Source organism: Macaca mulatta, chromosome X (assembly GCF_049350105.2).
Source record: "Macaca mulatta isolate MMU2019108-1 chromosome X, T2T-MMU8v2.0, whole genome shotgun sequence".
In the NCBI taxonomy this organism is placed as follows: domain Eukaryota; kingdom Metazoa; phylum Chordata; class Mammalia; order Primates; family Cercopithecidae; genus Macaca; species Macaca mulatta.
This window is the reverse complement of record NC_133426.1, coordinates 19,227,860-19,255,324: the sequence shown is the minus strand read 5'-3', so window position 1 is coordinate 19,255,324 and position 27,465 is coordinate 19,227,860. Positions and strand designations below refer to the sequence as shown.

Here is a 27,465-nt window from a genome sequence, read left to right as displayed (position 1 = left end):
GATAGGTAATTTCAGCAGAGATGGGAACTATAAGAATCAAATGGCTAGAAATAAAAAACAGTAACTGAAATGAAGGCTATCATTGATGGGCTCATCGGTAGACTTGAATATTTACATTTAGTTGGATAGATAGCAAAACTGAAAAAGATAAAAAGAGAGAAGGCACAAATCACCAAATCAAGAATGAAACAGATATCACTACAGACCCTAGAGCCATTAAAAGTATAGTAAACAAGAACAACTTTATGACATCTTGGACATCTTTATGACATCAACATCTTGGAACAAATGGATCAATTCCTTGAAAACCACAAACTACCAAAACTTCACCAAGATAGAATAGACAATCTGAATAGTTATACAACCATTAGAAAACATTGAATTTGTAATTAAAACACTCCGAAAAATCTCGAAGTCTCAATGACCTCACTGGAGAATTATACCAAACATTTGAAGAAGTGACACCAATTTTACCCAATCTCTTCCAGAAGAGGGAAGACAACAGAATAGTTCCCAAGCTATTTTATGAGGCTAGTATTACCCCAATATACAAACAAGGCAAAGGCAATACCAAAAAAAAAATGAAAACAAAACTACAGATTGATATTTCTCATGAACCTAGATGCAAATATTGTCAATAAAATATTAGCATATCACATTCAGCAATATGTAAAAAAAAAGGACACACCACAACTAAGTGGGATTTATTCCAAGAATGCAAGGTTGGCTCAACATTTGAAAATCAGTGTAATCCACCGTATCAACAGGCTAAAGAAGAAAAATCATATGGTCATATCAATTGATACATAAAAAGCATTTGCAAAAAAATGAAATACCCATGCACAATAAAAGCTCTCAGCGAATTAGGAACAGAGGGAACAACACCTACAAAAAACTTACAGCTAACATCATCCTTAGAGTAAAAGACCTGAATGTTTTTCCCCTAAGATCAGGGACTAGGCAAGGATGCCCACTCTCACTGCTCTTTTTCAACATAGTACTGCAAGTTCTAGCCACAGTAATAAGGCAACAACAACAAAAAAAAAAAAAAAAAAAAGAGAGAGAGAAAAAAAACTCTCCCTTGAAGATTACATGATTGTCTACATAGAAAATTTCAAGGAAACAAAAATCTCTTGAACTAATAAGTAAGCTCAGCAAGGTTGTGTAATACAAATTCATACAAAAAGTTGCATTTCCACATACTAACAATGAACATGTGAAGCCTGAAATTAAGCATCATACCATTTACAATCATGCTAAAGAAAATTTAATTCTTGGGTATAAATTTGACAAAACATGTACAGGATCTGTATGCTGAAAATTAAAATTCTAATGAAAGAAATCAAATAACATCTAAATAAATGGAGAGTCATACAATGCTCATAATTTGGAAGATTCAACATAATAAAGATGTTCCTTCTCTCTGAATTGATCTATTAGATTTAATATAATTCCTATCAAAATCCTAGAAACGTTTTTTGTAGACATAGGCAAGCCTATTCTGAAATGTATATGGAAAAACATAGGCCAAAACTCAACCAAGATAGAATAGACAATCTGAATAGTTATATAACTATTAGAAAAAACTAAAACACCCTGAAAAGGAAATCTCCAAGTCTCAATGACCTCACTGGAGAATTCTACCAAACATTTGAAGAAGTGACACCAATTTTACACAATCTCTTCCAGAAGATAGAAGATAACAGAATAGTTTCCAAGCTATTTTATGAGGCTAGTATTACCCTGATATCCAAACAAGGCAGAGGCAGTACCAAAAAAATGAAAATAAAATTACAGATCGATATTTCTCATGAACCTAGATGCAAGTATAGCTAAAACAATCCTGGAAAAGAAAAGTAAAGGAGGAATCCTTCTACCCAGTATTAAGAGCTACTATACAGCTTCACTAATGAAGACAGTGTGGTAATGGTGGTGGGACAGACTGATAGGTCAATGCAATAGAGAACCCAGAAAGAGACTCATACACATGCACAACTGAGTTTTGACAAAGGAGCAATTCAGTGAAGGAAGGACAAGCTTTCCATCAAATGGTGCTGAAGCACTTGAACATCCACAGGCAAAAAAGTAAACCTCAACCTAAATCTCACATCTTATACAAAAATTACCCCAAAATGGATCATGGACTTACATGTAAAAGTGAAACTATAAAATTTTTTAGAATGAAACATAGGCAAAAATCTTCAGGCCCTAGTGCTACACAAAAAATTTTAAAATGTGGAACCAAAAGCACAATCCATAAATGGAAAAAATTGATAAATTGGACCTCATCAAGATTAAAAACTTTTGCTCTGTCTGTGACAGTTCTTGTTAAGAGGATGAGAAGACAAGCTACAGACTGGGAGAAAATATTTGCAAACCACATATCCACCAAAGGATCTAGAGTATACAAAGAACACACAAAACTAAAGAGTTTAAAAAAAAATCCAACTAGAAAATGGGCACAAGATGGCTGGGCATGGTGGCTCAAGCCTGCAATCTCAACACTTTAGGAGGCTGAGGCTGGCAGATGACTTGAGGCCAGGAGTTCAAGACCAGTCTGGGCAACATGGCAAAACCCCATCTCTACTAAAAATACAAAAATTAGCAGGGTGTGGTGATGGGTGTCTGTAGTCCCAGCTAAACAGTGGCTGAGGCACGAGAATCACTTGAACCTGGGAGGTGGAGGTTGAAGTGAACTGAGATTGCACTCCAGCCTGGGTGACAGAGTGAGACTCTGTCTCAAAAAAAAAAAAAAAAAAAAAAGAGTGGGTGCAGGCATGGTGGCTCATGCCTGTAATCCCAGCACTTTGGGAGGCCGAGGCGGGCAGGTCACTTGAGACCAGGAGTTTGAGACCAGCCTGGCCAACATGGTAAAACTCCGTCTGTACAAAAATACAAAAATTAGCCAGGCGCGGTGGCACGCATCTGTAGTCCCAGCTACTCGGGAGGCTGAGGCAGGAGAATTGCTTGAACCTGGGAGGTGGAGGTTGCAGTGAGCCGAGATCGCACCACTGCACTCCAGCCTGGGTGACAGAGCGAGACTCCATCTCAAAGAAACAACAACAACAAAAACTAGTACATGAAAGTTTATAGCAGCTTTATTTATAATAGGCAAAAACTGGAAACAACCCAGATGTCCTTCAAATGGTGAATGGTTAAAGAAACTGTGGTATATCCATGCCATGGAATAGTACTCGGCAATAAATGGAATGGACTATGGATACATGCAACAACTTGGATGAATTCCAAGGAATGAGGCTGAATGAGAGAAGAATTTCAAAATGTTACATATTGTATGATTCCATTGACATAACTTTTTGTTTGTTTGTTTGAGATGGAGTCTTGATCAGATGATCTGCCCATCTCAGCCTTCCAAAGTGCTAGGATTACAGCTGTGAGCCACTGTACCCTGCCATTTTGTATTTTGATTGTATCAAGGTCAATGTCTTGGTTATGATAGTGTACAACAAGATGTTAACATTGGGGCAAACTGGGTCAAGGGTACACTAGATGTCTCTGATTTCTTATTGCATGTGAATCTACAATTATCTCAGAAGAAAACATTTTAATTTTAAAAGTCTTTTACATACACAAAACAACAATAGAGACAAATATGGAATCCCCTAGAAGAGGACCATGAGGGTGGAGAGTAGTCTGGAAATGATGCCATGGAGAAATGACTGAAGGGCCTGGGACATGGGGTATCACCTGCAAAAGAGAAGACTTAAGGGGAATTCTTGGATAGTTGCCATGTGGAAGAAGAATTAAATTGGAGTCAGTGGGTGTGGCCAGGTACAGTAGCTCACACCTGTAATCCCAGCACTATGGGAGGCGGAGGTGGGAGGACTGCTTGAGCCCAAGACTTAGAGACCAACCTGGCCAACATAGCAAGACCCCATCTCTACAAAAGCAATTAGCCAGGTATGGTGGCATACACCTGTAGTCCCAGGTACTTGGGAGACTGAGGCAGGAGGATTGCTTGAGCCCAGAAGGTCAAGGCTGCAGTAAGCCATGATCACACCACTGCACTCCAGCCTGGGCAACAGAGCAAGGCCCTGTGTGAAAAAAAAAAAATAGCGGGTAGCAGTCACAAAGGGATTTCCTCTAAATATATGGAAGAGGTCAGGCATGGTGGCTCATGTCTGTAATCCCAACACTTTGAGAGCCAAGGCGGGAGGATTGCTTGAGCCCAGGAGTTGGAGACCAGTCTGTGCAACATACTGAGACATCATCTCTACAAAAACATCAAAAAATGAGGTGGGAGGATTGTTTGAGCACAGGACGTTGAGGCTGCAATGAGCTGTGATCGCACCACTGCACTCCTGCCTGGGTGACAAAGCAAGACCCTGCCTCAAAAATAAATAAATAAATAAATATATGGAAGAACTTTCCATGATACCTCTACATTAGGACAAAGTTGTTTCCAGGACATGTACTTAGTAAGCGGCAAGGCAAAGGTAAGAACAAGACAATTGTTCAATTAAACAGAAGAAACCAATCCAGCATTTTGCAATTTTCTTCTCAGTGGGGCTAGGGGAGGTAGGAAGGGCATTGGGGGAAGGGGCCAGGGCATGCTTCAGGTGTGCAAATTGCTACACACAATGAGAAGGTGGGCTGTGTGTCCTAACTTCGGGGAAGGTGCTCTTTAGCTGGGTAAATGCTGCGTTCTCAGCATTTACTCAGCAGGGTTTGTATTTAGAGGAAGATCTTATTCAAGCCAGAATTCACAGCTCCTGTGGGTCTCACTCGATCAGCAGGGCCCCAGTGAGAGCTGAGAGGAATTTGGGAAGATTGTGATGGGGACAACAGCAAGATGCTGGCAAGGGATTTTAAGTGGGCATCTTTGCCCTTCTGAAGGCTGTGGCAGTCCCTGGAATAATTCCAGATGAACAGATATATTAGGAAAATTACTATTATTATGCATTACAAGGTTACAAAGAACACATGTGTCCTTTTATAGCATCATACAAAAAATGTCTTAGAACAAAGGTGTGGAGAGTTTTTCTGGACTTTCCTGCTTCCCAGCCTGGTCTGTGTGTTCTCACAGATTTCCTCAGAACCCAGTTTCCATTCATTGACCACAGACAAGGATACATATGGAAGCTGCTTGTGATTTCTGCCAGGGCTGGAATGAGGGCAGGATTTCTTCATGGATTTATACAGATAGTTTCTGCTTTCTTTGGGGGTGGGAGGTGGATTGTATTAGTACTGAAGCGTGAAAAGAAGCTGAAATGCTTTATAAGTCCTATCCTGCACGTGTCAAAATGGCTTGTGATGTGCTGCCAAGGACACCCTCAAGAAAGTGAAAAGACAGCTCACAGAATGGAAGAAGATACTTGCAAATCACGTATCTGATAAGGAACTTCTATCCACAATATATAGAGGATTCTTACAACTCAATAATAAAAAGACAAATACCCAATTAAAAAATGGGCAAAGGATTAGAATAGACATCACTCAGAAGTTGTTATATAAACGGCCAATCATTAGCACACAACAAGATGCCCAATATCATTAGCCATCAGGGAAATACAAATCAAAACCATCATGAAGTACAATTTCACACCTGCTAGGATGGTCATAATCAAAAAAACAATAAGGAGTGTTGGTGAAGATGTGGGGAAATTGGAACACTGCTGGTTGGTGAGAATGGAAAATGGTGCAGCCACTTTGGAAAACCGTGGAAATTTCTCCGAAGTTTAAACATAAAGTTAATCCTGGCGTGGTGGCTCACACTTGTAATCCCAGTGCTTTGGGAGGCTGAGGTAGGAGCCAGGAGTTCGAGACCAGCTTCAATGACATAGTGAGACCCCATCTCTATAAAAAAGTTTTTTTAAAAAACTGTAGAGTTAACATGTGACCCAGAAATCCTGCTCCTAGGTATATACCCAAGATAAATAAAAACCTACGTCCACACATTGCATGATTCCATTTGTATGAAATGTCCAGAACAGGCAAATCTACAGAGATGGTAGACTGATGGTTACCTAGAGCTGGGGATGTTGGGAAGAAGCAAGAGTGGTTTCTAATGGGTACTGATTTTTTTTTTGCACTGGGGAGTGGGGTGATGAAAATTTTATATAACTGATTATGGCCATAGCTGCACAACTCTATGAATATACTAAAAACATTCATTGAATCGTACACTCTAAATGGGTGAATTGTGTGGTATGTGAATTATAGCTCAATAAAGCTGTTATTAAAAAAGAGAAAACCTTTGGGCATAAACCCAGTAATGGGATTGCTGGGTGGACTGTTATTTCTGTTATAAGGTCTTTGAGGAATTGCCACACTGTCTTCCACAATGGTTGAACTAATTTCCACTCCCACTAACAGTGTATAAATGTTTCTTTTTCTCCATAGCCTCGCCACCATCTGTTATTTTTTGACTTTTTAATAATAGCCATTCTGACTGGCGTGAGATGGTATCTTGTTGTGGTTTTGATTTGCATTTCTCTAATGATCAGTGATGTTGAGGCTTTTTTTTCATATGATTGTTGGCTGCATGTATGTCTTCTTTTGAAGAGTGTTCATGTCCTTTGCCCACTTTTTAATGGGGCTGTTTGTTTTTTTCTTGTAAATTTAAGTTATTATAGATGCTGGATATTAGACCTTTGTCAGATGCATAGTTTGCAAACATTTTCTCCCATTCTGTAGGTTTGTTCACTCTGTTGACACATACATGTGTATGTTCATTGCAGCATTATTGACAATAGCCAAGACACGAAATCAATCTAAATGCTCATCAATGGTAGATTGAATAAAGAAAATGTAGTACATATACACCATGGAGTAGTATGCAGCCATAAAAAATAATGAGATCATGTCCTTTGCAGGAACATGGATGGAGCTGGAGGCCATTGTTCTTAGCAAACAAATGCAGAAACAGAAAACCAAATACTGCATGTTCTTACTGGTAAGTGGGAGCTAAATGATGAGAACACATGGACACATGGAGGGGAACAACACACACTGGGGCCTATCAGAGGGTAGAGGGTGGGAGGAGGGAGAGTATCAGGAAAAATAACTAATGGGTACTAGGCTTAATGCCTGGGTGATGAAATAATCTATATAACAAACCCCCATGACACAAGTTTACCTATGTAACAAATCTGCACATATATACCCCTGAACTTAAATGAAAAACAACAGATTGTATTCCCTAAATATATACAATTATTCTTTGTCAATTAGAAATAAAGTTTAAAATAATATTGCAATTGAAAAAAGAAAAACCTCCAAGTCTGTGACAGCGTCCGGTGCATTCTATCCTTTACAAAACAATGGCCTAGGTGCGGTGGCTCACGCCTGTAATCCCAGCACTTCGAGAGGATGAGGCGGGCACGTCGCTTGAACTCAGGAATTCACCACCAGCCTGGCCAACGTGGTGAAACCCCGTCTCTACTAAAAATAAAAATAAATAAATAAATAAAAAATAAAAACAAAAAAATTAGGCGGACATGGTGAGGTGCCTGCTTGCAATCCCAGCTACTCTGAAGGCTGAGGTGGGAGAATCGCCTGAGCCCCAGTAAGCAGAGGTTGTAGTGAGCCAAGAGCAGAGATCGCGCCACTACACTCCAGCCTGGGCGATAGCGACAGACCTTGTCTCAAAAAAGATGAAAAATAGGAATAATGGTATTACCCTCAGTGGCAACACTATTTTTTTAATATTTGTGTCCAAATTCGTGAAGTGCTTAAGAGCCGAGTGAGGGCCCCTTTGGGTTCACGGCATTTTCAAAGGTCAGGCAGGCAGCGTACTCGGAGTCTATCTTCCAGACAAAGTTTGTTGCTGGTGCCTCCCCATGCCTTGTCAAGGTCACGGCGAAAGCCAGGACGAGCCGGCCTCTGGGACAGGGCTCAAGGAGGGCCGTGCGCTTGGCAACCCGGGATGAAGCATCCGTTCATCCCAATGCCGGGTGAAAACTATTAATACGTCTGTATTGAGTTGGGAATAGAACATTTCCATCCAACCGATGCCTTGAAAGAGTTTTTACCCTGCTCGAATGCTTCAAGTTGTTTTGAGAAAAAAGAAATTGGAGCTCCTAATGGTGATCAGGCTAGAGGGATGGCAGAAAAAAAAAAAAAAAAAAGTCCCCCAATTCCTGTTCCCGTGTTCGGCGTCTCCCGGCTGCGGGCGGGCGCTGCCTGGAGGGGGCAGCAGGGGGCACCCTCCCCAATCCTGCCCTGCCGCCCTCCCCGGCCCCCTCCCCGCCCCTCGCTCGCCCTGACGTCCCCAGCCCCCGCCTCTCTCTCTCCAGCCTTCAAAGGGCGCTGGGGGCCGCGAGGCCTGAGCTTCAGGCTGCAGCCTAGGGGCACTGCAGTCTTCGACCCGCCGCGGGGCCCCCGGTGCGCTCAGTTCCCTCGATTCACTTAGCGTCCCGCGCTTCAGGAGCAGGTGCCGGGACCGCCTGCGCGGCTGCCGTAACTTGTGCCTCCTAGCGGATCGCAGTCGCGGGCCACTCGCGCAGAGGAAGGGCGCGCAGGCGGGCACATGGAGAGTGGCGGTGGGAATGCCCCGGCCGGGGCCCTCGGGGCGGCGAGCGAGTCCCTTCAGTGCCCGCCGCCGCCGGGGGTGGAGGGCGCGGCCGGGCCGGCGGAGCCCGACGGGGCGGCGGAGGGCGCGGCAGGCAGCAGTGGCCAGGGCGAGAGCGGGGGCGGGCCGCGGCGAGCTCTGCGGGCAGTATATGTGCGCAGTGAGAGCTCCAAGGGCGGCGCGGCAGGCTGCCCGGAGGCGGGGGCGCGGCAGTGCCTGCTGCGGGCCTGCGAGGCCGAGGGCGCTCACCTCACCTCCCTGCCCTTCGGAGAGCTGGACTTCGGGGAGACGGCCGTGCTCGACGCCTTTTACGACGCAGGTGAGAGCGGCTTCGTCCCCACCTCAGTCCCACTTTACCTACCCTCACACGAGCCAGGGCACCCGGCCCGCCCCCTCGTCCCCCTTCCCTTCGTCCCCCGTCCACCCGTCCTTCTCCATTTCCCCCTCTTCCTTCTCCCCCTCGTTCCCCTCCCTTCTCCCCATCGTTCCCCTTCCTTCTCCGTCCCCTCCCCCTAGTCTCCCTCCTCTCTAGTCCCCCCGCCCTTCCCCCAGTCCCTCCTCCCACTAGTCTCCTCTCCTCCTAGTCTCTCCCCCAGTCTCCTCTCCCCCTAGTTCCCTCTCCCCCTACTCCCCCCTCCGCAGTCCCCCCAGTCCCCCCCCAGTCCCCCCTCCCTAGTCCCCCCTCTCCCTAGTCCCCCCTCCCCTTAGTCCCCCTCTCCTCCCCCTAATCCTCCTCCTCTCCCCCTCTGCCCAGTCCTCTCTGCCCAGTCCCCTCTGCCCAGTCCCCCTCCCACTAGCCCCCTTCCTATCCTCTCACCCCCTGATTCCTCCAACAGGACCGTCCTGCCTTTGGGGGAGGGTAGAGTCGTTAACGTTGTGCCCTTTTACAGATAAGAAAATAGAGGCCACCGGGCATTTAGACTGATTCTTCAGGCATCTTAAACATCAGATAACCCAAGAAACAACCTGTAACCCAAACCCTACCAAGCCCTCCTTCTCCGAGTTATCCAACTTTTGCTTTCTCACTCCTGGCAGGTCTCTTACGGCCGTGGGGCCCAACGTAGGCTACATATTAGAATCACCTGGGAAGCTTTTAAAACTCTGGATGTCCAGATGGGACCCCAGACCAATGACATAAGCACCCGAGGCCTCAGAAGTGTCATGCTTCTCAGGCGATTCCGTTTTGCAGCCAGGAGTGGAAATCGGTGTCGCGTGTGTGTGTGTGTTTGCTCTACTTAGAAATACCCAGTGTTCTTTTGCACACTTCAGTTCTCGTCCCCAAAACACTGACGGTGGAGTGTGATCCACCACCCTGTGATGTATATTTTATCCCATAATGCACAGCATTCACGGGTTCGAGGGCACCTTTGCTGGAGTGGGACTCTGGGTCTCTAAACTCACTATAATAAATGTGCCGTGAGAATCCAGCCTTAAGAACCGTACTTTGGATTGGCAAGAGTTTCTCTTGGTGTGGAATGAATTGTTGCTTAACGTTTTTTCCCTTACAGCGCCTTTGGTGACAAACCTCTGGCACCTGGGTGACGTTCAGAAGCATTATATGTGAGACAGTTTACCTGGGAGTCCTTGTGCCTCAGTTTCTCCACTGGTCAAAGGGAGTAACAGTGCCTATCCTAAACCTAAAAACTGATGAGCTAGGATGGGAAGTTGCTTTGCTGTAATAGTAAGCTAGGATTATTAGGATTCAGCCTCTGCTGCAGGCAGCACGGATCTGTGTTTCCTGCAGAGCAAATTCTCCCCAACTGGAAGGGGGCGGGGAGGGCGGGGGGGGGGTGGGTGCCAGGCTTGTTTAAACAAGTGGCAGCTGGACCCATTGAAAGCACTCTCCTGACATTTCTGACCACACTGAGTATGCTCTTAACATCTTTTTAGAAAAGTCATTCGGGAGCCCACTTCACCTAGAACCACTCCATCTTCTCAACTTCTATTCATTCTGCTCCAAAATTGGAGTTCGAACAGACTCTTCTCTGAACGGTTAAATGTTCCTTTTGCCATGAGGCACAACACTCTCCTTCCTGCTGGTGCCACCTCTGAAAGATTCGTGTGCAGTGGCTTTTGCTTTTTCTGGGGCGGAGTGTGTGTGTGTGTATGGGGCCTCTTCTAACAAACAGGTCGACTGTGAAGATGCAGACGTCAAATCTCATGCTTTCAATTCTGGAACCACACAACAGACGCGTCACCTTGGCTCACTCCGGCCTGGATGGCCTAGAACGTTGGGCTGTACCATGAGTTCCCTTTGGTTAACCTTGTCCTGGTCTTGAGTAAATCATTTCTCAGTGCATTAGAATTACTTTCAGAGGTTTGAAAAAGTACATACACAGTAGAAGTGGGTTCCTGGGCTAAACATGACCTTCACGGTCTCCTGGATTCCTCCTCTATCACTCAGCTTTTTGGCATTTCCGCCAAAATTCTAAAACCACTCTGTCCAGTTTGGTAGCCACTAGCCCCAGGTGGCTCTTGACAGTTAAACTGGTTAGAATACGGTAAAAATGGTAAGTTCCTTGGTTGCACTAGTGGCATTTAAGGTGCTCGATAGGCCAGGTGCAGTGGCTCACGCCTGTAATCCCAGCACTTTAGAAGGCCAAGGCGGGAAGATTGCTTGAGTACAGGAGTTCGAGACCAACCTGAGCAAAAAAAAAAAAAAGTAAAAATTAGCGGGACGTGGTGGCACCCATGTGCCTGTGGTCCCAGCTACCCGGGAGACGGAGGCAGGAGGATCACTTAAGCCCAGGTTGATGCTGCGGTGACCTGTGTTTATGCCTCTGCACTCCAGCCTGGGTGACAGATTGAGAGCCTGTCTCTAAATAAATAAATGCGTGCTCTGTAGGCACAATAACTCCCAGGTAGGACAGTGAAGTTATAGAACCCGTTCCTCATCTCGGAAAGTCCTATTCAACAATGCTGTTCTGGAAAAAACCTTGTGGGGTAGGGGAGCTGTTGAACGGCCCAAGTTTTTTTTTGTTGTTTGTTTGTTTGTTTGTTTTTTAAGTCCTGGGATACATGTGCTGAACGTGCAGGTTTGTTACATAGGTATACATGTGCCATGGTGGTTTGCTGCACCCATCAACCTGTCATCTAGGTTTTAAGCCCTGCATGCATTAAGTATTTGTCCTGATGCTCTCCCTCCCCTTCCCCCGCCCCCCACAGGCTGCGGGGTGTGTGTGTGATGTTCCCCTCCCTGTGTCCATGTGTTGTCATTATTCAACTCCCACTTATGAGTGAGAACATGCAGAGTTTAGTTTTCTGTTCCTGTGTTTGCTGAGGATGATGGTTTTCCAGCTTCATGTCCCTGCAAAGGACATGAACTCATTCTTTTTTATGGCTGCATAGTATTCTGTGGTGTATATGTGCCACATTTTCTTTATCCAGTCTAGCATTGATGGGAATTTGGGTGGTTCCAAGTCTTTGCTATTGTAAATAGTGCTGCAATAAACATACATGTGCATGTGTCTTTATAGTAGAATGATTTACAATCCTTTGGGTATATACCCAGTAATGGGATTGCTGGGTCAAATGGTATTTCTGGTTCTAGATCCTTGAGGAATCGTCACACAGTCTTCCACAATGGTTGAACTAATTCACCCTCCCACCAACAGTGTAAAAGTGTTACTATTTCTCCACATCCTCTCCAGCACCTGTTGTTTCCTGACTTTTAAATGATCGCCATTCTCACTGGTGTGAGATGGTGTCTCATTGTGGTTTTGATTTGCATTTCTCTAATGACCAGTGTTGATGGGGCTTTTTTTTCATATGTTTGTTGGCCACATAAATGTCTTGTTTTGAGAAGTGTCTGTTCATATCCTTTGCCCACTTTTTGATGGGGTTGTTTGTTTTTTTCTTGTAAATTTCTTTAAGTTCTTTGTAGATTCTGGATATTAGCCCTTTGTCAGATTGATAAATTACAAAATTTTTTCTCACATTCTGTAGGCTGCCTGTTCACTCTGAGGATAGTTTATTCTGCTGCGCAGAAGCTCTTTAGTTTAATTAGATCCCATTTGTCAATTTTAGCTTTTGTTGCCATTGCTTTTGGTGTTTTAGTCATAAAGTCTTTGCCCATGCCTGTGTCCTGACTGATATTGCCTAGGTTTTCTTCTAGGGTTTTTATGGTTTTAGGTCTAACATTTAAGTCTTTAATCCATCTTGAGTTTATTTTTGTATAAGGTGCAAGAAAGGGGTCCAGTTTCAGTTTTCTGCATACGGCTAACCAGTTTTCCTAACACCAATTATTAAATAAGGAATCCTTTCCCCATTGCTTGTTTTTGTCAGGTTTGTCAAAGATGAGATGGTTGTAGATGTGTGGCGTTATTTCTGAGGCCTCTGTTCTGTTCCATTGGTCTATATTGCTAGGTATTTTATTCTCTTAGTGGCAATTGTGAATGGGAGTTCACTCATGATTTGGCTCTGTGTTTGTCTATTATTGGTGTATAGGAATGCTTGTGATTTTTGCACTTTGATTTTGTATCCTGAGACTTTGCTGAAGTTGCTTATCAGCTTAAGGAGTTTTTGGGCTGAGACCATGGGGTTTTCTAAATATACAATCATGTTGTCTGCAAACAGGCAATTTGACTTTCTCTTTTCTTATTTGAATACCCTTTATTTCTTTATCTTGCCTGATTGCTCTGGCTGTAACTTCCAACACTATGTTGAATAGGAGTGGTGAGAGAGGGCATCCCTGTCTTGTGCAAGTTTTCAAAGGGAATGCTTCCAGCTTTTGCCCATTCAGTATGATATTGGCTATGGGTTTATTTTAAATAACTCTTACTATTTTGAGATATGTTCCATCAATACCTAGTTTATTGAGAGTTTTTAGCATGAAGGGGTGTTGAATTTTATTGAAGGCCTTTTCTGCATCTATTGAGATAATCATGTTTTTTGTCATTGGTTCTGTTTATGTGATCGATTGTGTTTGTTGATTTGCGTATGTTGAACCAGCCTTGCATCCAGGGATGAAGCCGATTGATGGTGGTGAATAAGCTTTTTGATGAGCTGCTAGATTCGGTTTGCCAGTATTTTATTGAGGATTTTCACATCGATGTTCATCAGGGATATTGACCTGAAATTTTCTTTTTTTATTGTATCTCAGGTTTTGGAATCAGGATAATGCTGGCCTCATAAAATGAGTTAGGAGGAGTCCCTCTTTTTCTATGGTTTGGAATAGTTTCAGAAGGAATGGTACCAGCTCCTCTTTGTACCTCTGGTAGAATTCAGCTGTGAATCCGTTTGGTCCTGGGCTTTTTTTAGTTGGTAGGCTATTACTGCCTCAATTTCAGAACTTGTTACTGGTCTTTTCAGGGATTCGACTTCTTCCTGGTTTAGTCTTGGGAGGGAGTCCAGGAATTTATCCATTTCTTCTAGATTTTCTAGCTTTTTTGTGTAGAGGTGTTTATTGTGTTCTTTGATGGTAGTTTTTATTTCTATGGGATCAGTGGTGATTGCCCCTTTATCATTTTTTATTGTGTCTATTTGATTCTTCTCTCTTTATTAGTCTTGCTAGTAGTCTATTTTGTTAATCTTTTCAAAAAAACAGCCCCTGGATTCATTGATTTTTTTTTTGAAGGTTTTTTCACGTCTCTATTTCCTTCAGTTTTGCTCCCATCTTAGTTCTGTTTCTTGTCTTCTGCTAGCTTTTGCGTGTGTTTGCTCTTGCTTCTCTAGTTCTTTTAATTGTGATGTTAGGGTGTCGATTTTAGATCTTTCCTGCTTTCTCTTGTGGGCATTTAGTGCTATAAATTTCCCTCTAAACACTGCTTTAGCTTTGTCCCAGAGATTCTTGTACATTGTGTCTTTGTTCTCACTGGTTTCAAAGAACTTCATTATTTCTGCCTTAATTTCGTTGTTTACCCATTAGTCATTCAGGAGCAGGTTGTTCAGTTTCCACGTAATTGTGTGGTTTTGAGTGAGTTTCTTAATCCTGAGTTCTAATTTAATTGCACTGAGTCTGAGAGGCTGTTTGTTATGATTTCCCTTCTTTTGCATTTGCTGAGGAGTGTGTTACTTCCAGTTATGTGGTCGATTTTAGAATAAGTGCTCTGTGACGCTGAGAAGAATGTATATTCTGTTGATTTGGAGTGGAGAGTTCTGTAGATATCTATCAGGTCTGCTTCGGCCCAAGTATGTTTTAGGGCCATCATCTACGGGAAATTTAAGTACTTCCTGTCTACTGTTCTCACAGCAAGTCAAAGTCAGGTTTGACTGTGGTTTTCCATCTCCTTGTCCTGTTTCGTGGGGTCCTGTGTGGGTCTAAATCTTGTGGCTGTGTCACTAGCACGTATAGTGGATTGGATGAGCTGCAGGAAAGTGGCAGGCAGGCCTTGGACATAAGCAAGAACAAGTGGGTGCTGTTGGAAAAGGAAAGTACCAAGGGCTGAGAGGGGCAGGGCATGTCCCATTTGTGTTTTCTAAATTATTTTAAAATATTTATTTTTAAATTTTTGTACGTATATATATGTAGATTTTTTTTTGAGACAGGGTCTTACTCTGTTGCCCAGACTAGAGTGCAGTGGCACGATCTTGGCACACTGCAGCCTCAACCTCCCGGGCTCAAGTGATCCTCCTACCTCAGCCTCCCAAAATGCTGGGATTACAGGAGTGAGCCACCACCCCTGGTACATTTTGTTTATTTTTTGTAGAGATGAAATCTCACTCTATGAGATCTTATGGACTTGAACTCTTGGGCTCAAGTGATCCTCCCATCTCAGCCTCCCAAAGCACTAGGATTACAGGTGTGAGCCACCACCCCCGGTCCTTGTGGTTTTTAAAATTGTGACAAAATATGTATAACAAAATTTACTATTTTGACCATTTTAAGTGTTCATTTCAGTGGGATTACATATATTCACACTGTTACACGACCATCAACAATATCCATCTCCAGGCCGGGCATGGTGGCTCAAGCCTGTAATCCCAGCACTTCCGGAGGCTGAGGTGGGCGAATCGCCTGAGCTGAAGAGTTCAAGACCAACCTGGCCAACATGGTGAAACCCCGTTTCTACTAAAAATATAAAAATTGGCTGGGCGCGGTGGCTCAAGCCTGTAATCCCAGCACTTTGGGAGGCCGAGACGGGCGGATCACGAGGCCAGGAGATCGAGACCATCCTGGCTAACACGGTGAAACCCCGTCTCTACTAAAAAATACAAAAAACTAGCCGGGCGCGGTGGCGGGCGCCTGTAGTCCCAGCTACTCGGGAGGCTGAGGCAGGAGAATGGCGTGAACCCGGGAGGCGGAGCTTGCAGTGAGCTGAGATCCGGCCACTGCGCTCCAGCCTGGGCGGCAGAGTGAGACTCCGTCTCAAAAAAAAAAAAAAAAAAAAAAAAAAAAAAAATATATATATATATATATATAAATTAGCCGGGCATGGTGGCGTGCACCTGTAGTCCCAGCTACTCAGGAGACTGAGGCAGGAGAATTGCTTGAGCCCAGGAGGCAGAGGTTGCAGTGAGCCAAGATCGCACCACTGCACTCCAGGCTGCACAACAGAGCAGGACGCCATTTCAAAAAACGAAAACCAATACATTGGCCGGACGCGGCGGCTCACGCCTGTGATCCCAGCACTTTGGGAGGCCGAGGTGGGTGGATCACCTGAGGTCGGGAGTTTGAGACCAGCCTGGCCAACATGGTGAAACCCTGTCTCTACTAAAAATACAGCTACTTGGGAGACTGAGCCAGGAGAATTACTGGAATCTGGAAGGCAGAGGTTGCAGTGAGCTGAGATGGTGCCATTGCACTCCAGCCCGAGCCGACAACAGCGAGACCCCGTCTCCAACAAAACCCTAGAAACCAATATGCATCTCCAGAACTTTTTTAAAAATACTCTTTTTTAGAGCAGTTGTAGGTTCACAGCAAACTTGAGAGGAAAAGTACAGAGTGTTCCCATCAACCCTCCTACCCTCTCCCACAAACTCCCCTATCATGAACATCTTCCATCAGACTATGGCACTTGTGGCAATTGATGAACTTACACATATGTTGACACATCATACTCACTTGAAATCTAGTTTACATTAGGGTTGAGTTTGTTAGTTTTTTTGTTTTCGTTTGTTTGTTTGTTTTTTGAGACAAGGTGTCATTCTGTCACCCAGGCTGGAGTGCAGTGGCGTGATCACGGCTCACTGCAGCCTCGGCCTTCCTGGGCTCAAGTGATCCTCCCACCTCAGCCTCCCGAGTAGCTGGGACTTATAGGCATGCGCCACCGTGCCTGGTTAATTTTCGTAGACTTTTTTCAACTGCATCCTGTGTCTCCCTCCTAGAGGTTCTCAGTGTTTGTGAACATCTTAAAGACTCGAGGCAAGTTGCAGGAAGCAAAGAAGACCTGTGTGACTTTGTCTCATACTTTCCCAAACATTTTGACGGGTAGAAGCTATTCTCCCAGGATGCTGTAATTGAACACACTTATTGTAGTAGGAAGTCTTAAAATGACATTGGGACTGGTAGAATACAATGCTTTTTACCAGTTAGGTGGTTAGTTAATGACCAGTGTAAGTGAGAGCCTCTACCTAGATGCTAATTAGCAGCCTTCTTGAGTTAGCTATTAACTGCTTAAATGACAAGAACAGCTTTTGAGGCACAAGTGATCTTCCCATACCTGTTGTGTCTGGCTTTGCTTAACTTCATTCTTCTCTGAACCTCCTTTAAATGTTACTTTCCTGACCCAGGGGTCCTGCTTCTGATTTTTGTTTTTTCCTTCTGTTGTGTGCACAGTGATCTTAAAAGTTGTGAACTATTGCAACCCACACTAGAATGTTTTCATATTTCCTGAACATTGATAGAAAAATTAAGACTAGGCTGGGCGTGGTGGCTCACGCCTGTAGTCCCAGCGCTTTGGGAGGCCAAGGCGGGCGGATCATTTGAGGTCAGGAGTTAGAGACCAGCCTGGCCAACATAGTGAAACCTGTCTCTACTAAAAATACAAAAAATTAGCTGGTCATGGTGGCACACAGCTGTAATCCCAGCTACTTGGGAGACTGAGGCAGGACAATCGCTTGAACCCGTGAGGTGGAGGTTGCAGTGAGCCAAGATTGCGCTACTGCACTCCAGCCTGGGTGATAGAGCAAGACTCCATCTCAAAATAAATAAATAAATAAATAAATAAATAAATAAATAAATAAAAACTAAGACTAGGGCTTCAGTCTCCAGATTCATTATTTGGTTTTGCTCTAGTCTGATGATAACTCCTTTTCTGGCTGGCTTGTACAAGAGTCATTGTGGGGTATAAAGTGTGGTGGAGATAGAGGGGTGGCCGCTAAAGATTTGTGCTGTTGCCAGGTGTGGTGGCTCATGCCTCTAACCCCAGCTCTTCGGGAGGCTGAGGTGGGTGGATCACCTGAGGTCAGGAGTTCGAGGCCAGCCTGGTCAACATAGCAAAACCCCATCTCTACTAATAATACAAAAATCAGGCCAGACGCAGTGGCTCATGCCTGTAACCCCAGCACTTTGGGAGGCTGAGGCGGGTGGATCACCTGAGGTCAGGAGTTGCAGACCAGCCTGGCCAACATGGTGAAAACCCGTCTCTACTAAAAATACAAAAAATTAGCTGGGTGTTGTGGCAGGCACCTGTAATCCCAGCTACTCGGGAGGCTGAGGCAGGAGAATCGCTTGAACTCGGGTGGCGGAAGTTGCCGTGAGCCGAGATTGTGCCGTTGCACTCCAGCCTGGGCAACAAGAGTGAAACTCCGTCTCAAAATTAAAAACAAAACAACCCCAAAAATTAGCCTGGCGTGGTGGTGCACACCTGTAATCCCAGCTACCTGGGAGACTGAGGCAGGAGAATTGCTTGAACCCAGGAGGCAGAGATTGCAGTGAGCCAAAATCATGCCACTGTTCTCAAGCCTGGGTGACAAGAGCGAGACTCCATCTTAAAAAAAAGAAAAAGAAAAGATATATGCTCATAGTTATTGTTGAGAACCAAGGACTACATCTCCCAGTGTCCTTTGAGTCTACGTAGACTCATCCCTACTACCATAAAGGTGAGAGTGATGTCTGCCACTTTTGGGTCAAGTTTTTGGTGAATCCACTAGGCCTTCCCATATCTCTTCATCCCTTTCCATGGTCCCCATGGGGACCTTGGAGGCCCCATGTAGATGATGGTGGTGGCACTTGATGGAAGGCACCTGACTCCCTGAGTTACTCTTTGGAGGACAGCTGGCAGAGGAGGAATATCTACTTTGGATTTTGCATATGCAAGACAGAAGCTTTTATTTGGTCCAGTTACTGAGATTTTGGCATCGTTTGTTATAGTGATAAGAGAGTGCAACTTCGGTTTTGAAAATCTAGTCCAACTGCTAGAAAATTGTCTCCTAGGGCATGCGTTACCAAGAGAAAGTCAGGCAGTGGGTCATCTCATGTCAGGGATCATTACTGTTCATAGTACGTGCCAATCATGGGGCCCCTCACTATGCTGCTGTGGGCTAAGAAAATAGAAGTGAGATGCTTAGACCATCAGCCATCAGGTTAATACTGGCTTTGGGTGGTGGAGGGAGTGGGGGTGGGTGGAGACATTTTATCTTCCTTTATGGTTTCATCAGTTTTGGAGGCTAGGTAACTTTTTCAAATGTTTTATTTTTGTTATTATTTTTTACATGAAATCTTTCAAAAAAGAAATGGTTTGGTGCTGTAGGAACCCTATACCTATTTTTGTTTCTGTTTTTTTGTTTGTTTGTTTGTTTTGTTTTTTGAGAGGTGGTCTCGCTCTGTTGCCCAGGCTGGAGTGCAGTGGCACGATCACAGCTCACTACAGACTCTACCTCCCTGGCTCAGGTGAGCCTCCCACCTCAGCTTCCCAGGTACCTGGGACTACAGGCACACGCCTCCACATCCGGCTAGTTTTTTGTACAGATGAGGTTTTGCCTTGTTGCCCGGGCTGGTCTTGAACTCCTGGGCTCAAGCAATCCACCTGCCTTGGCCTCCCAAAGTGATGGGATTACAGGCGTGAGCCACCATGCCCAGCCTTAGGTAACTTTTTCCTTTGGTATAAAATGATACTGTAGTGATTGTTAGTTTTTATCTGACAGTGATATTGGGCTTTTTTTTTTTTTTAAACAAAAGATATGAAATGGTTTAAAATAAGACTAGCTGTGGTTTTCCTTGCCACTTTTCATGTGAGTTATGTCTGGCTTCTCCCTCTGTGGTGGTGTCTCTGGATTCTTTATTAGCTTGATGCATTGCATGGCAAAGGCAATGTTAGCCAAACATCCGTATGTTCTTCCACATTTCCTCATATCCCTTGGGCCCTCGTGACTAGTGTTGGCCAGTGCGATGTGAGCAGCAGCAGCAAGCATCACTTTGGGCTTAAAGCAGTTAGATGATGTGCTCCTCCATCTCTCTGCCTCTGTTGTGGCAGATTTGAAGATCAGGGATTAAAAATAGCAATTAAGCCACTGAAGCCTTGGGGATTTGTCTGTTGTGGCAGCATAGCCTACCTTATCCTGACTAATAGAGCTTGTCATGCATTCTGCTAAAAATACCTAAATGCATCTCTTTTCTCCTTCTTTTCTTTTTCTTTCCCCCTCCGCTCCCCTCCCCTCCCACAGGCTCTTGCTCTGTCACCCAGGCTGGAGTGCAGTGGCACAAACAGGGCTCACTGTAACCTCACCTTCCTGGGCTCAAGCAATCTTCCTACCTCAGCTTCCTGTGTGTGTAGCTGGGACTAAAGGTGCACGCCACTATGGCCAGCTATTTTTACTTTTTTTTTGTAGATATGGGGATCTCACTATATTGCCCAGGCTGGTCTCAAAGCTCCTGAGCTCAAGTGATCCACCTGCCTTGGCCCCCCAAAGTGTTGGGATTACAGGCGTGAGCCACTGTGCCTGGCCCCAAAAGAGGTTTAATTGACTCACAGTTTGGCATGACTGGGGAGGGCTTAGGAAACTTAAAATCATGGCAGAAGAGGAGGCAAGGCACGTCTTACATGGTGGCAGGAAACAGAGCACAGGGGAAACTGTCACTTTTAAACCATCAGATCTCGTGAGAACTTCCTCGCTGTCACGAGAACAGCATGGGGGAACTGCCCCCATAATCCAGTCACCTCCCACCAGGTCCCTCCCTCCACACGTGGGGATTACAATTCGAGATGAGGTTTGGGGGACACAGCCAAACCATATCAGTCCCCACCCCCACCGGTAGTCTTCCTCTGATCAATATCTGTTCAGCTTTCATATCCAAGTTCTTCAAGGGAGCCTGCGTGGACTCCCATCCTCCTCCCTGTTGGCTTTTGTATGCTGAGGTTTTCTTTCCTCACAGGCAAAACAATTGTGATTAAATAATAATTATTACTTTTTGAGACTGATTCTCTGTCACCCAGGCTAGAGTGCAGTGGCGTGGTCTCGGCTCACTGAAACCTCCACCTCCCAGGTTCAAATGATTCACCTGTCTCAGCCTCCTGAGTAGCTGGGATTACAGGCATGTGCCATCTTGCCTGGCTAATTTTTGTATTTTTGGTAGAGATGGGGTTTCACCATGTTGGCCAGGCTGGTCTCGAACTCCTGACCTCAGGTGATCCACTTGCCTCGGCCTCCCAAAGTGCTAGGATTACAGGCATGAGGCACCGCACCCCAGCCCTTAAATAATTATTGATTTAATGATTGATCTTCTGCCAGACAGTGAACTGTTCAATGGCCAGGAGCCAGGTACAGTTTTCTTTGCCACCATTTGAGTGATTGCTAGGAATATCTACCCAGCTCCTGTTAAAAATAATCATCAGTGGGCACGGATGACAGCTGGCTTCTCCTGTTGGGCTAAAGCAGAACTTATGTGGTGCCCTCAAAAGAAATTTAGAATGCAGTTTCCAGTGGCATGTTGAAAATGGTAGCCAGGCCATAGATAGAGTGCACTTACGATTTTGTTAAGAAATAACATCCATCCTAATGACACATTTCTAGGTCTGAACCTTTCTCTTCAGTGGTGCGTATCTGACAGAAGAGACTAGAAGAACTCACACTGGACATACTGGGATGGAAGTAGTGGTTTCAATTATATGCTGAGAATGCCGGTTCTTTTTCTTTTTGTTTGTCCGTATTTTCCATACTGTATGTTATTTTCTAGAATATAAGTATAATTTTTACTTTAAGTACAGTAGGAGATTAAAGATGGGGTTGTAACTCAGAAACCTTCTCCCTCTCTCCCTCCCTGCTGGAGAGAGTGGCCGGGTGTGCTCAGGCTAGACAGCAATGACTGCTCCAAGGGGCCCGGCTGCAGAAGTCCATGGCAGGACCTCAGCTGTCTTCTGTTGGACCTGGCTGTTGGCTTGCCTACAGGGGCCCCATCCTGAGCCTCCTTCCTTTCCATGCTGCTTAGTGCTACTGCCTCAGAATTGAGCCTGGAACTTTCCTCACCTTAGTCATGTGGGCCAACTTTGAAAGAAGCATTGCACCTGCAGCATTTAATGGAGAGACATTGCTGTTTGAGCCTTGAGTGCATTTTAGAGTAGATATCTGTGGGCTGGTCTGCTACCTTACTGGCTGTGTATTATCTGTTATTAGGGCAAAATGTATTTTCAGTTCCCTGCAGTGAACTTCCAAACATAGTTTTGGAATACAGGCCATAAACTGTTTTTTAAAAGTCTTCTATGTATCTGGCTTTGAAATAGGTGCTGTTTCGATCGCGGCCAAATAGCATGGTTGGGATAGGACTGAACTTTCTATGAAGTAGGCTGGAAAAATTCCTGTTGCCCAGTAACTTGCACAGGTTTTGGCAATTGTGTGTGATGGTACTGGCAGAATTGCCTGGCTGTTGTTGGGGCTTGGTTTGGGGAGGGAGAGTGGTTGCGAAGCAGAAGGGAGTTGAGTGGTGGGTGAGTCTTGGCAGGAAGTAGAGCTCATTCAGGAACTGGGGTCTGTGGCAGGCCATCCCAGGGGCCAGGCAGAACTGGACACAGATAGGGAGGGGAAAGAGAAGGTAGAGAGAGCCAGGAGCGTTTGATGTAGATAACTTTCCCTCTTAAGTTATTTTATCATGGAAAATTTCAAACATGTACATTACCCAGCTCTGACAATTATTATCCTGCTGTTCTCATTTCTTCTTTACCTCTATCCATTCCCTACCTCATACTTGATTATTCTTTTTATTTTTTATTTTTATTTTATTTTATTTATTTATTTTGAGATGGAGTCTTGCTCTGTCGCCCAGGCTGGAGTGCAGTGGTGCAATCTTGGCTCCCTGAAACCTCCATCTCCCAAGTTCAAGCGATTCTCCTCCCTCAGCTTCCTGAGTAGCTGGGATTACAGGCGTATGCCACCATACCCAGCTAATTTTTGTATTTTTAGTAGAGATTGGGTTTTGCCATGTTGGCCAGGATGATCTTGAACTCTGACCTCAGGTGATCCACCCGCTTGGCCTCCCAAAGTGCTTGGATTTCAGGTGTGAGCCACCGCACCCAGCCAATTATTCTTTTTAAACATTTTGAATGTGAAATGTATAGGCATTGCAATATACAAATCTCAGCTGTACAACCTTAAAAAATGACTAAAACTGTCTAATGCGACCCCCATCACAATATAGAGAAATTTGTTTTTCCAGAAAGTTCCACCATGTCCCCTCTCCCTCAATCCTCCCTTTGCCCCTATAAGGGCTATGACTGATCTGCTGTCATCTCTGTAGATTAGATCTGCCTTTCCTAGAGCTTCATCTAAATGGCCTCATACAATATGTATTCTTTGGTGTCTGGCTTCGTTCATGCAGCGTGATGTTTTGGAGATTTGTCCATACAGTTGTGTGTATCTGTAGTTTGCTCCTTTCTAATAGTATACAATTTTATTGTAAGAATATACTGCTTAGTTTAGGCATTCTCCTATTGATGAATGTTTGGGTTGCTTCTAGTTTGGAGTTGTTACAACCAAAGAAGCTATGAACATTTGCAATTTGCAAGTGTTTGTGACTTTTTGTGGACCAATGTTTTTATTCCTCTTGAGTAAATACCTATGAGTCGAATGGCTGGATCAAAGGGTTAAGTGTGTGTCGAAATATATCAGAAACTTCCAACTTTTTTTCTGAAGTGGTTGTACCATTTTATATTGTGTCACACCAGTGTGTGACAGTTTCAGTGGCTTCACGTCGTCACCAACACTGTATTACCAATCTTGTCAATTGTGGCTCTTCTTATAGGGGTTGTGGTGGTTTCTCCTTACAGTTTTAATTTGTCTTTCCCTCATGATTAATGATGTTGAGTACCTCTCCATGTGCTTTTTGGACATGTAGATATCTTCCTTTGTGAGGTGTCCATTCTAGCCACTGACACATTTAATTGGGTCATCTGTCATCTTATTATTGAATTATGAGAGGGTTTTATATATTTTGGATTTAAGTGTTTTGTCAGAAATAAATTTTGTGAATATTTGCTCCCAGACTGTGGCTAGCTTCTTCATGTACATATTTGTGGCTTTTGATGAGCAGAAGCTCTTCGTTTTGATGAAGTCTAATCTAGAATATTATTCTTTTATGATTGCCTGCTGTATCTTCCCTAAGGAACGTTCCAGGTTGCAGTTGTGCAGATACTCTTTTATGTGTTCTTCCAAAAACTTTGTTTCAGCTTTTACATTTAGATATGTGATTCATCTCAAGTGAAGTATGACATGTGTGCGTCTTGACAAACCAAGCTTGATGCCTTAAACACGTGGGATGCCGGTCTTGCCTCACGATAAGTGCCCCCAGGTACTTTGAGTCCAGAAGACAGGACCACTACTGCCTTCTCCTCATCTCATTATCCAGATAAGTACAGGAAGTGCAGGTTATCCTTGATGTAGTGGCCTTTCTGCCTTCCAGAGCAAAAACTTTCACCAGAGACCTGTAATGAAACCTTCTAAACATGTCTTCTATTATTGTGTCACACTGGCCCTGGTGATACAGGTGGTGACGGAGAAAGAACATTTGCTTTATAGGCCAGAGTTTGGATTTCTACCGTCTTGTTCGTTGGCTGTGTGAACCTGGATAACTTACTTAATATCTCTGAGCCTCATTTAAAAAGATCCCTGCATAGAGATTCAACTTCTGTGCCTTGAACTTAGTAAGTGCTCAGTAAATGTCAGCACCCTCCCCGACCTGCACCACTCCCCTCAACCCCCATCAGTAAACATACCAGAACCCCAGTGTAGAATGAAATGTGCTTTGTGAAATAATAAATTGCTGAAACCCAGTGTGTGAACTTTTTCACAAAGTATTAATGTTTCCATAATTTAAACTACTTTATTGGAATAACTACATTAGGAAATATATGATACATGCCAAAGCTTGCGTTTAGGTTGAAATTAATGGTATCGATCAGTAGCTATATATTTCCATTTATCACATTTCACTTGTTAGTGTATATTTTTATACATTATTTAAAATCAGCAAAGTTATATAGTAAAATAAAAAATGCAGGGCTCAGATCCCTTGGGCAGTTATCATGTAGTGGGGTTGCCTTATACGCCTGCAGTTTGTAAGGAAAGTTTTCAAAATTTTGAGATTGGAGATTGCATCCTAACCCCATTCCTTGTCCTGTGCAGAGGAACTCAAACTTGTGCTGTTTGATTTTGAGGTGTTTTGTCATGTAGTAGTAGGAATCAGAATATAATAAAATATCTCTGCATCTTATCGACAATGCTTACTATAGCACCAGAATGTCCTAATGCCAGCCACGTCGCATCAGCCCAGTTCTAGCCATACAAGATGCCTTGTGCGGCCATTAATGTTGAGAGTAAAAGAAATGTAGAATAAATGGGACAAAAAGGAAATGAAAATTGTTGATATCGTAAAGGTGCTTCATTGGCCTCCAGTAAATCCCACCAAATATTTTGCCACCTTCATTGGCCTCCAGTGAATCCCACCAAATATTTTGGTTGAGCTGGAAGCAAAGACCATTTTGATGTTCACAGTGATTATCATTGGCTCTCACAAGGCTAAAGTTTTAAGACTTGTTAGATGGGTTTATTTAAAAAATGTGTTATCTGGGCTGGGTGTGATGGCTCATGCCTGTAATCCCGGCCCTTTGGGAGGCTGAGGCGGGCGGATCACTTGAGGTCACGAGTTCGAGACCAGCCTGACTAACATGCCAACATGATGAAACCCCATCTCTACTAAAAATACAAAAATTAGCCAGGCGTGGTGGCGCATGCCTATAATCCCAGCTGCTCGGGAGGCTGAGGCAGGAGAATCGCCTGAACCTGGGAGTCAGAGGTTGCAGTGAGCTGAGATCATGCCACTGCACTCCAGCCTGGGCAACAGAGTGAGATTCCATCTCAAAAAAAAAAAAAAAAGTGTTATCTATCCTGAGAATGAGAATCCTGCATCCAATGTGCTTATCATTCCTAAGAAGCAAATAGATAAGTTTTATAAAGCACTCTCTGGCTATGGAGTGCTTGATGCAGATCATAAACTCTACACATCCCTTCTCAAAGGACCACCTACAAAAAAGGAAATGAGAAGGGGCAAGTTCCAAGCAACATGGCCCCTGTATCAAGCAATGAGTCACCACTCCCACAGGCTATGGGGACAGATACTGCTGAGGAAATGTATAGCACGGAATGGGTGGAATCAGCAGCCAGGCGGAAGTCCGAATGCTTAGTGATGATCTTTAAGGAGCTGTTGATTTTGTTAAGGAGAGTGTATTATTGTGGGAGGAGTATACGTAAAAGCGATGGTTCTCTCAAGCCAACTGACATTCATTTTAACGAGATAATTGGAGAACAAATTAAGAAATGCAGGGGCTACTTACTGTGATTTTGTCACAGTAACAGGAAGGCTCAGCGGTACCCCTGTCAGGGTCTGCAGCGTGTGGCTGCAGTACATCAAACTCTGCACCACTCTAGAATTGCGCACAGTTTGAAGGTGATGCGTGACATGGACCTTTCGAAAGAAGAGGTTATCTACTGGTCAGAAAAGGCTTCTCAGAATATGTCTCCAAAAATTTTGCTACAGAGTCATGTCAAAGCTTTCCCTTTAGAAAAGGGTTGAGGAAAGCTGAAGAGGAATCTTCAGATGACGAAGATGAAAATACTGGGATGGTGGCCAGGCGCGGTGACTCAAGCCTGTAATCCCAACACTTTGGGAGGCCGAGGCCGGTGGATCACTTGACATCAGGAGTTCAAGACCAGCCTGGCCAACATGGAGAAACCCTGTCTCTACTAAAAATACAAAAAAATTAGCCTGGCATGCAGTGCACACCTATTGTCCCAGCTACTCAGGAAGCTAAGGCACAAGAATCACTTGAAACTGGGAGATGGAGGTTGCGGTGAGCTGAGATCATGCCGCTGCACTCCAGCCTGGGCAACAGAGTGAGACTCCATCTCAAAAAAAAAAAAAAAAAAAAAAATGGGTGGTGTGTTCACAGGCTGCCAGGGAACCCGGAGTTGAAACTGTGAAGTATGTTACAGCAAGGATGATGACAATGATATCAATACCCATGTATTTTTATTTTTTTAGGGATGGGATCTCACTCTGTCCCCTAAGCTGGAGTGCAGTGGCACGATCATAGCTCACTGTAGTTTCAAAGTTCTGGGCTCAAGTGATCCTCTTGCCTCAGCCTCCCAAGTAAAACTATTGATAGCATTTAAAGTGATGAATGCAGTCTATCTTGCAGTGTCATGCTGCGTATTTTTTCTGCATTGTCAGCTGGAAGAGCAATGTGTATGTGCAAAAGGTAAAGTGGCTTAACTCACGCTGTAATGTATATTGCAAATATTTCACTGTGAGTGGTCTGAAATTAAGCCCAATGAGCCCATTCACCTCAGTGAGTAAAACGTATTTGGCTTATATGTGCTGCATTTCTTTTGGAAAAACTGGTAGTGGACACAATCACACTTACATAGTTCAAAAAAAAAAAAAAGACTTACTTTCAGTCCTTCTTACCAAAAAAAATCTGATACTGGGAAGCAAAAGATAGGAGGCCAGGTAGTTTCCTGATGTCCTCGTGCCTCCCCTCCTTCTTCCTAGTTAAAACTCGATGCCC

The 27,465-nt window shown here is 44.2% G+C and overlaps 1 protein-coding gene across 1 annotated transcript in view; it reads left to right on the top strand.

The window, feature by feature from the left end:
• The first annotated feature begins 8,244 nt into the window (after positions 1 to 8,244).
• Positions 8,245 to 27,465, top strand: part of MAP3K15 (mitogen-activated protein kinase kinase kinase 15) — a 149,654-nt gene continuing 130,433 nt past the window's right edge. Inside the window, exon 1 of the mRNA XM_015127037.3 lies at positions 8,245 to 8,852. Within this exon, the coding sequence (XP_014982523.2) occupies positions 8,492 to 8,852 (361 nt within the window). The 5' untranslated portion in view covers positions 8,245 to 8,491. The remainder of the gene's footprint in view (positions 8,853 to 27,465) is intronic.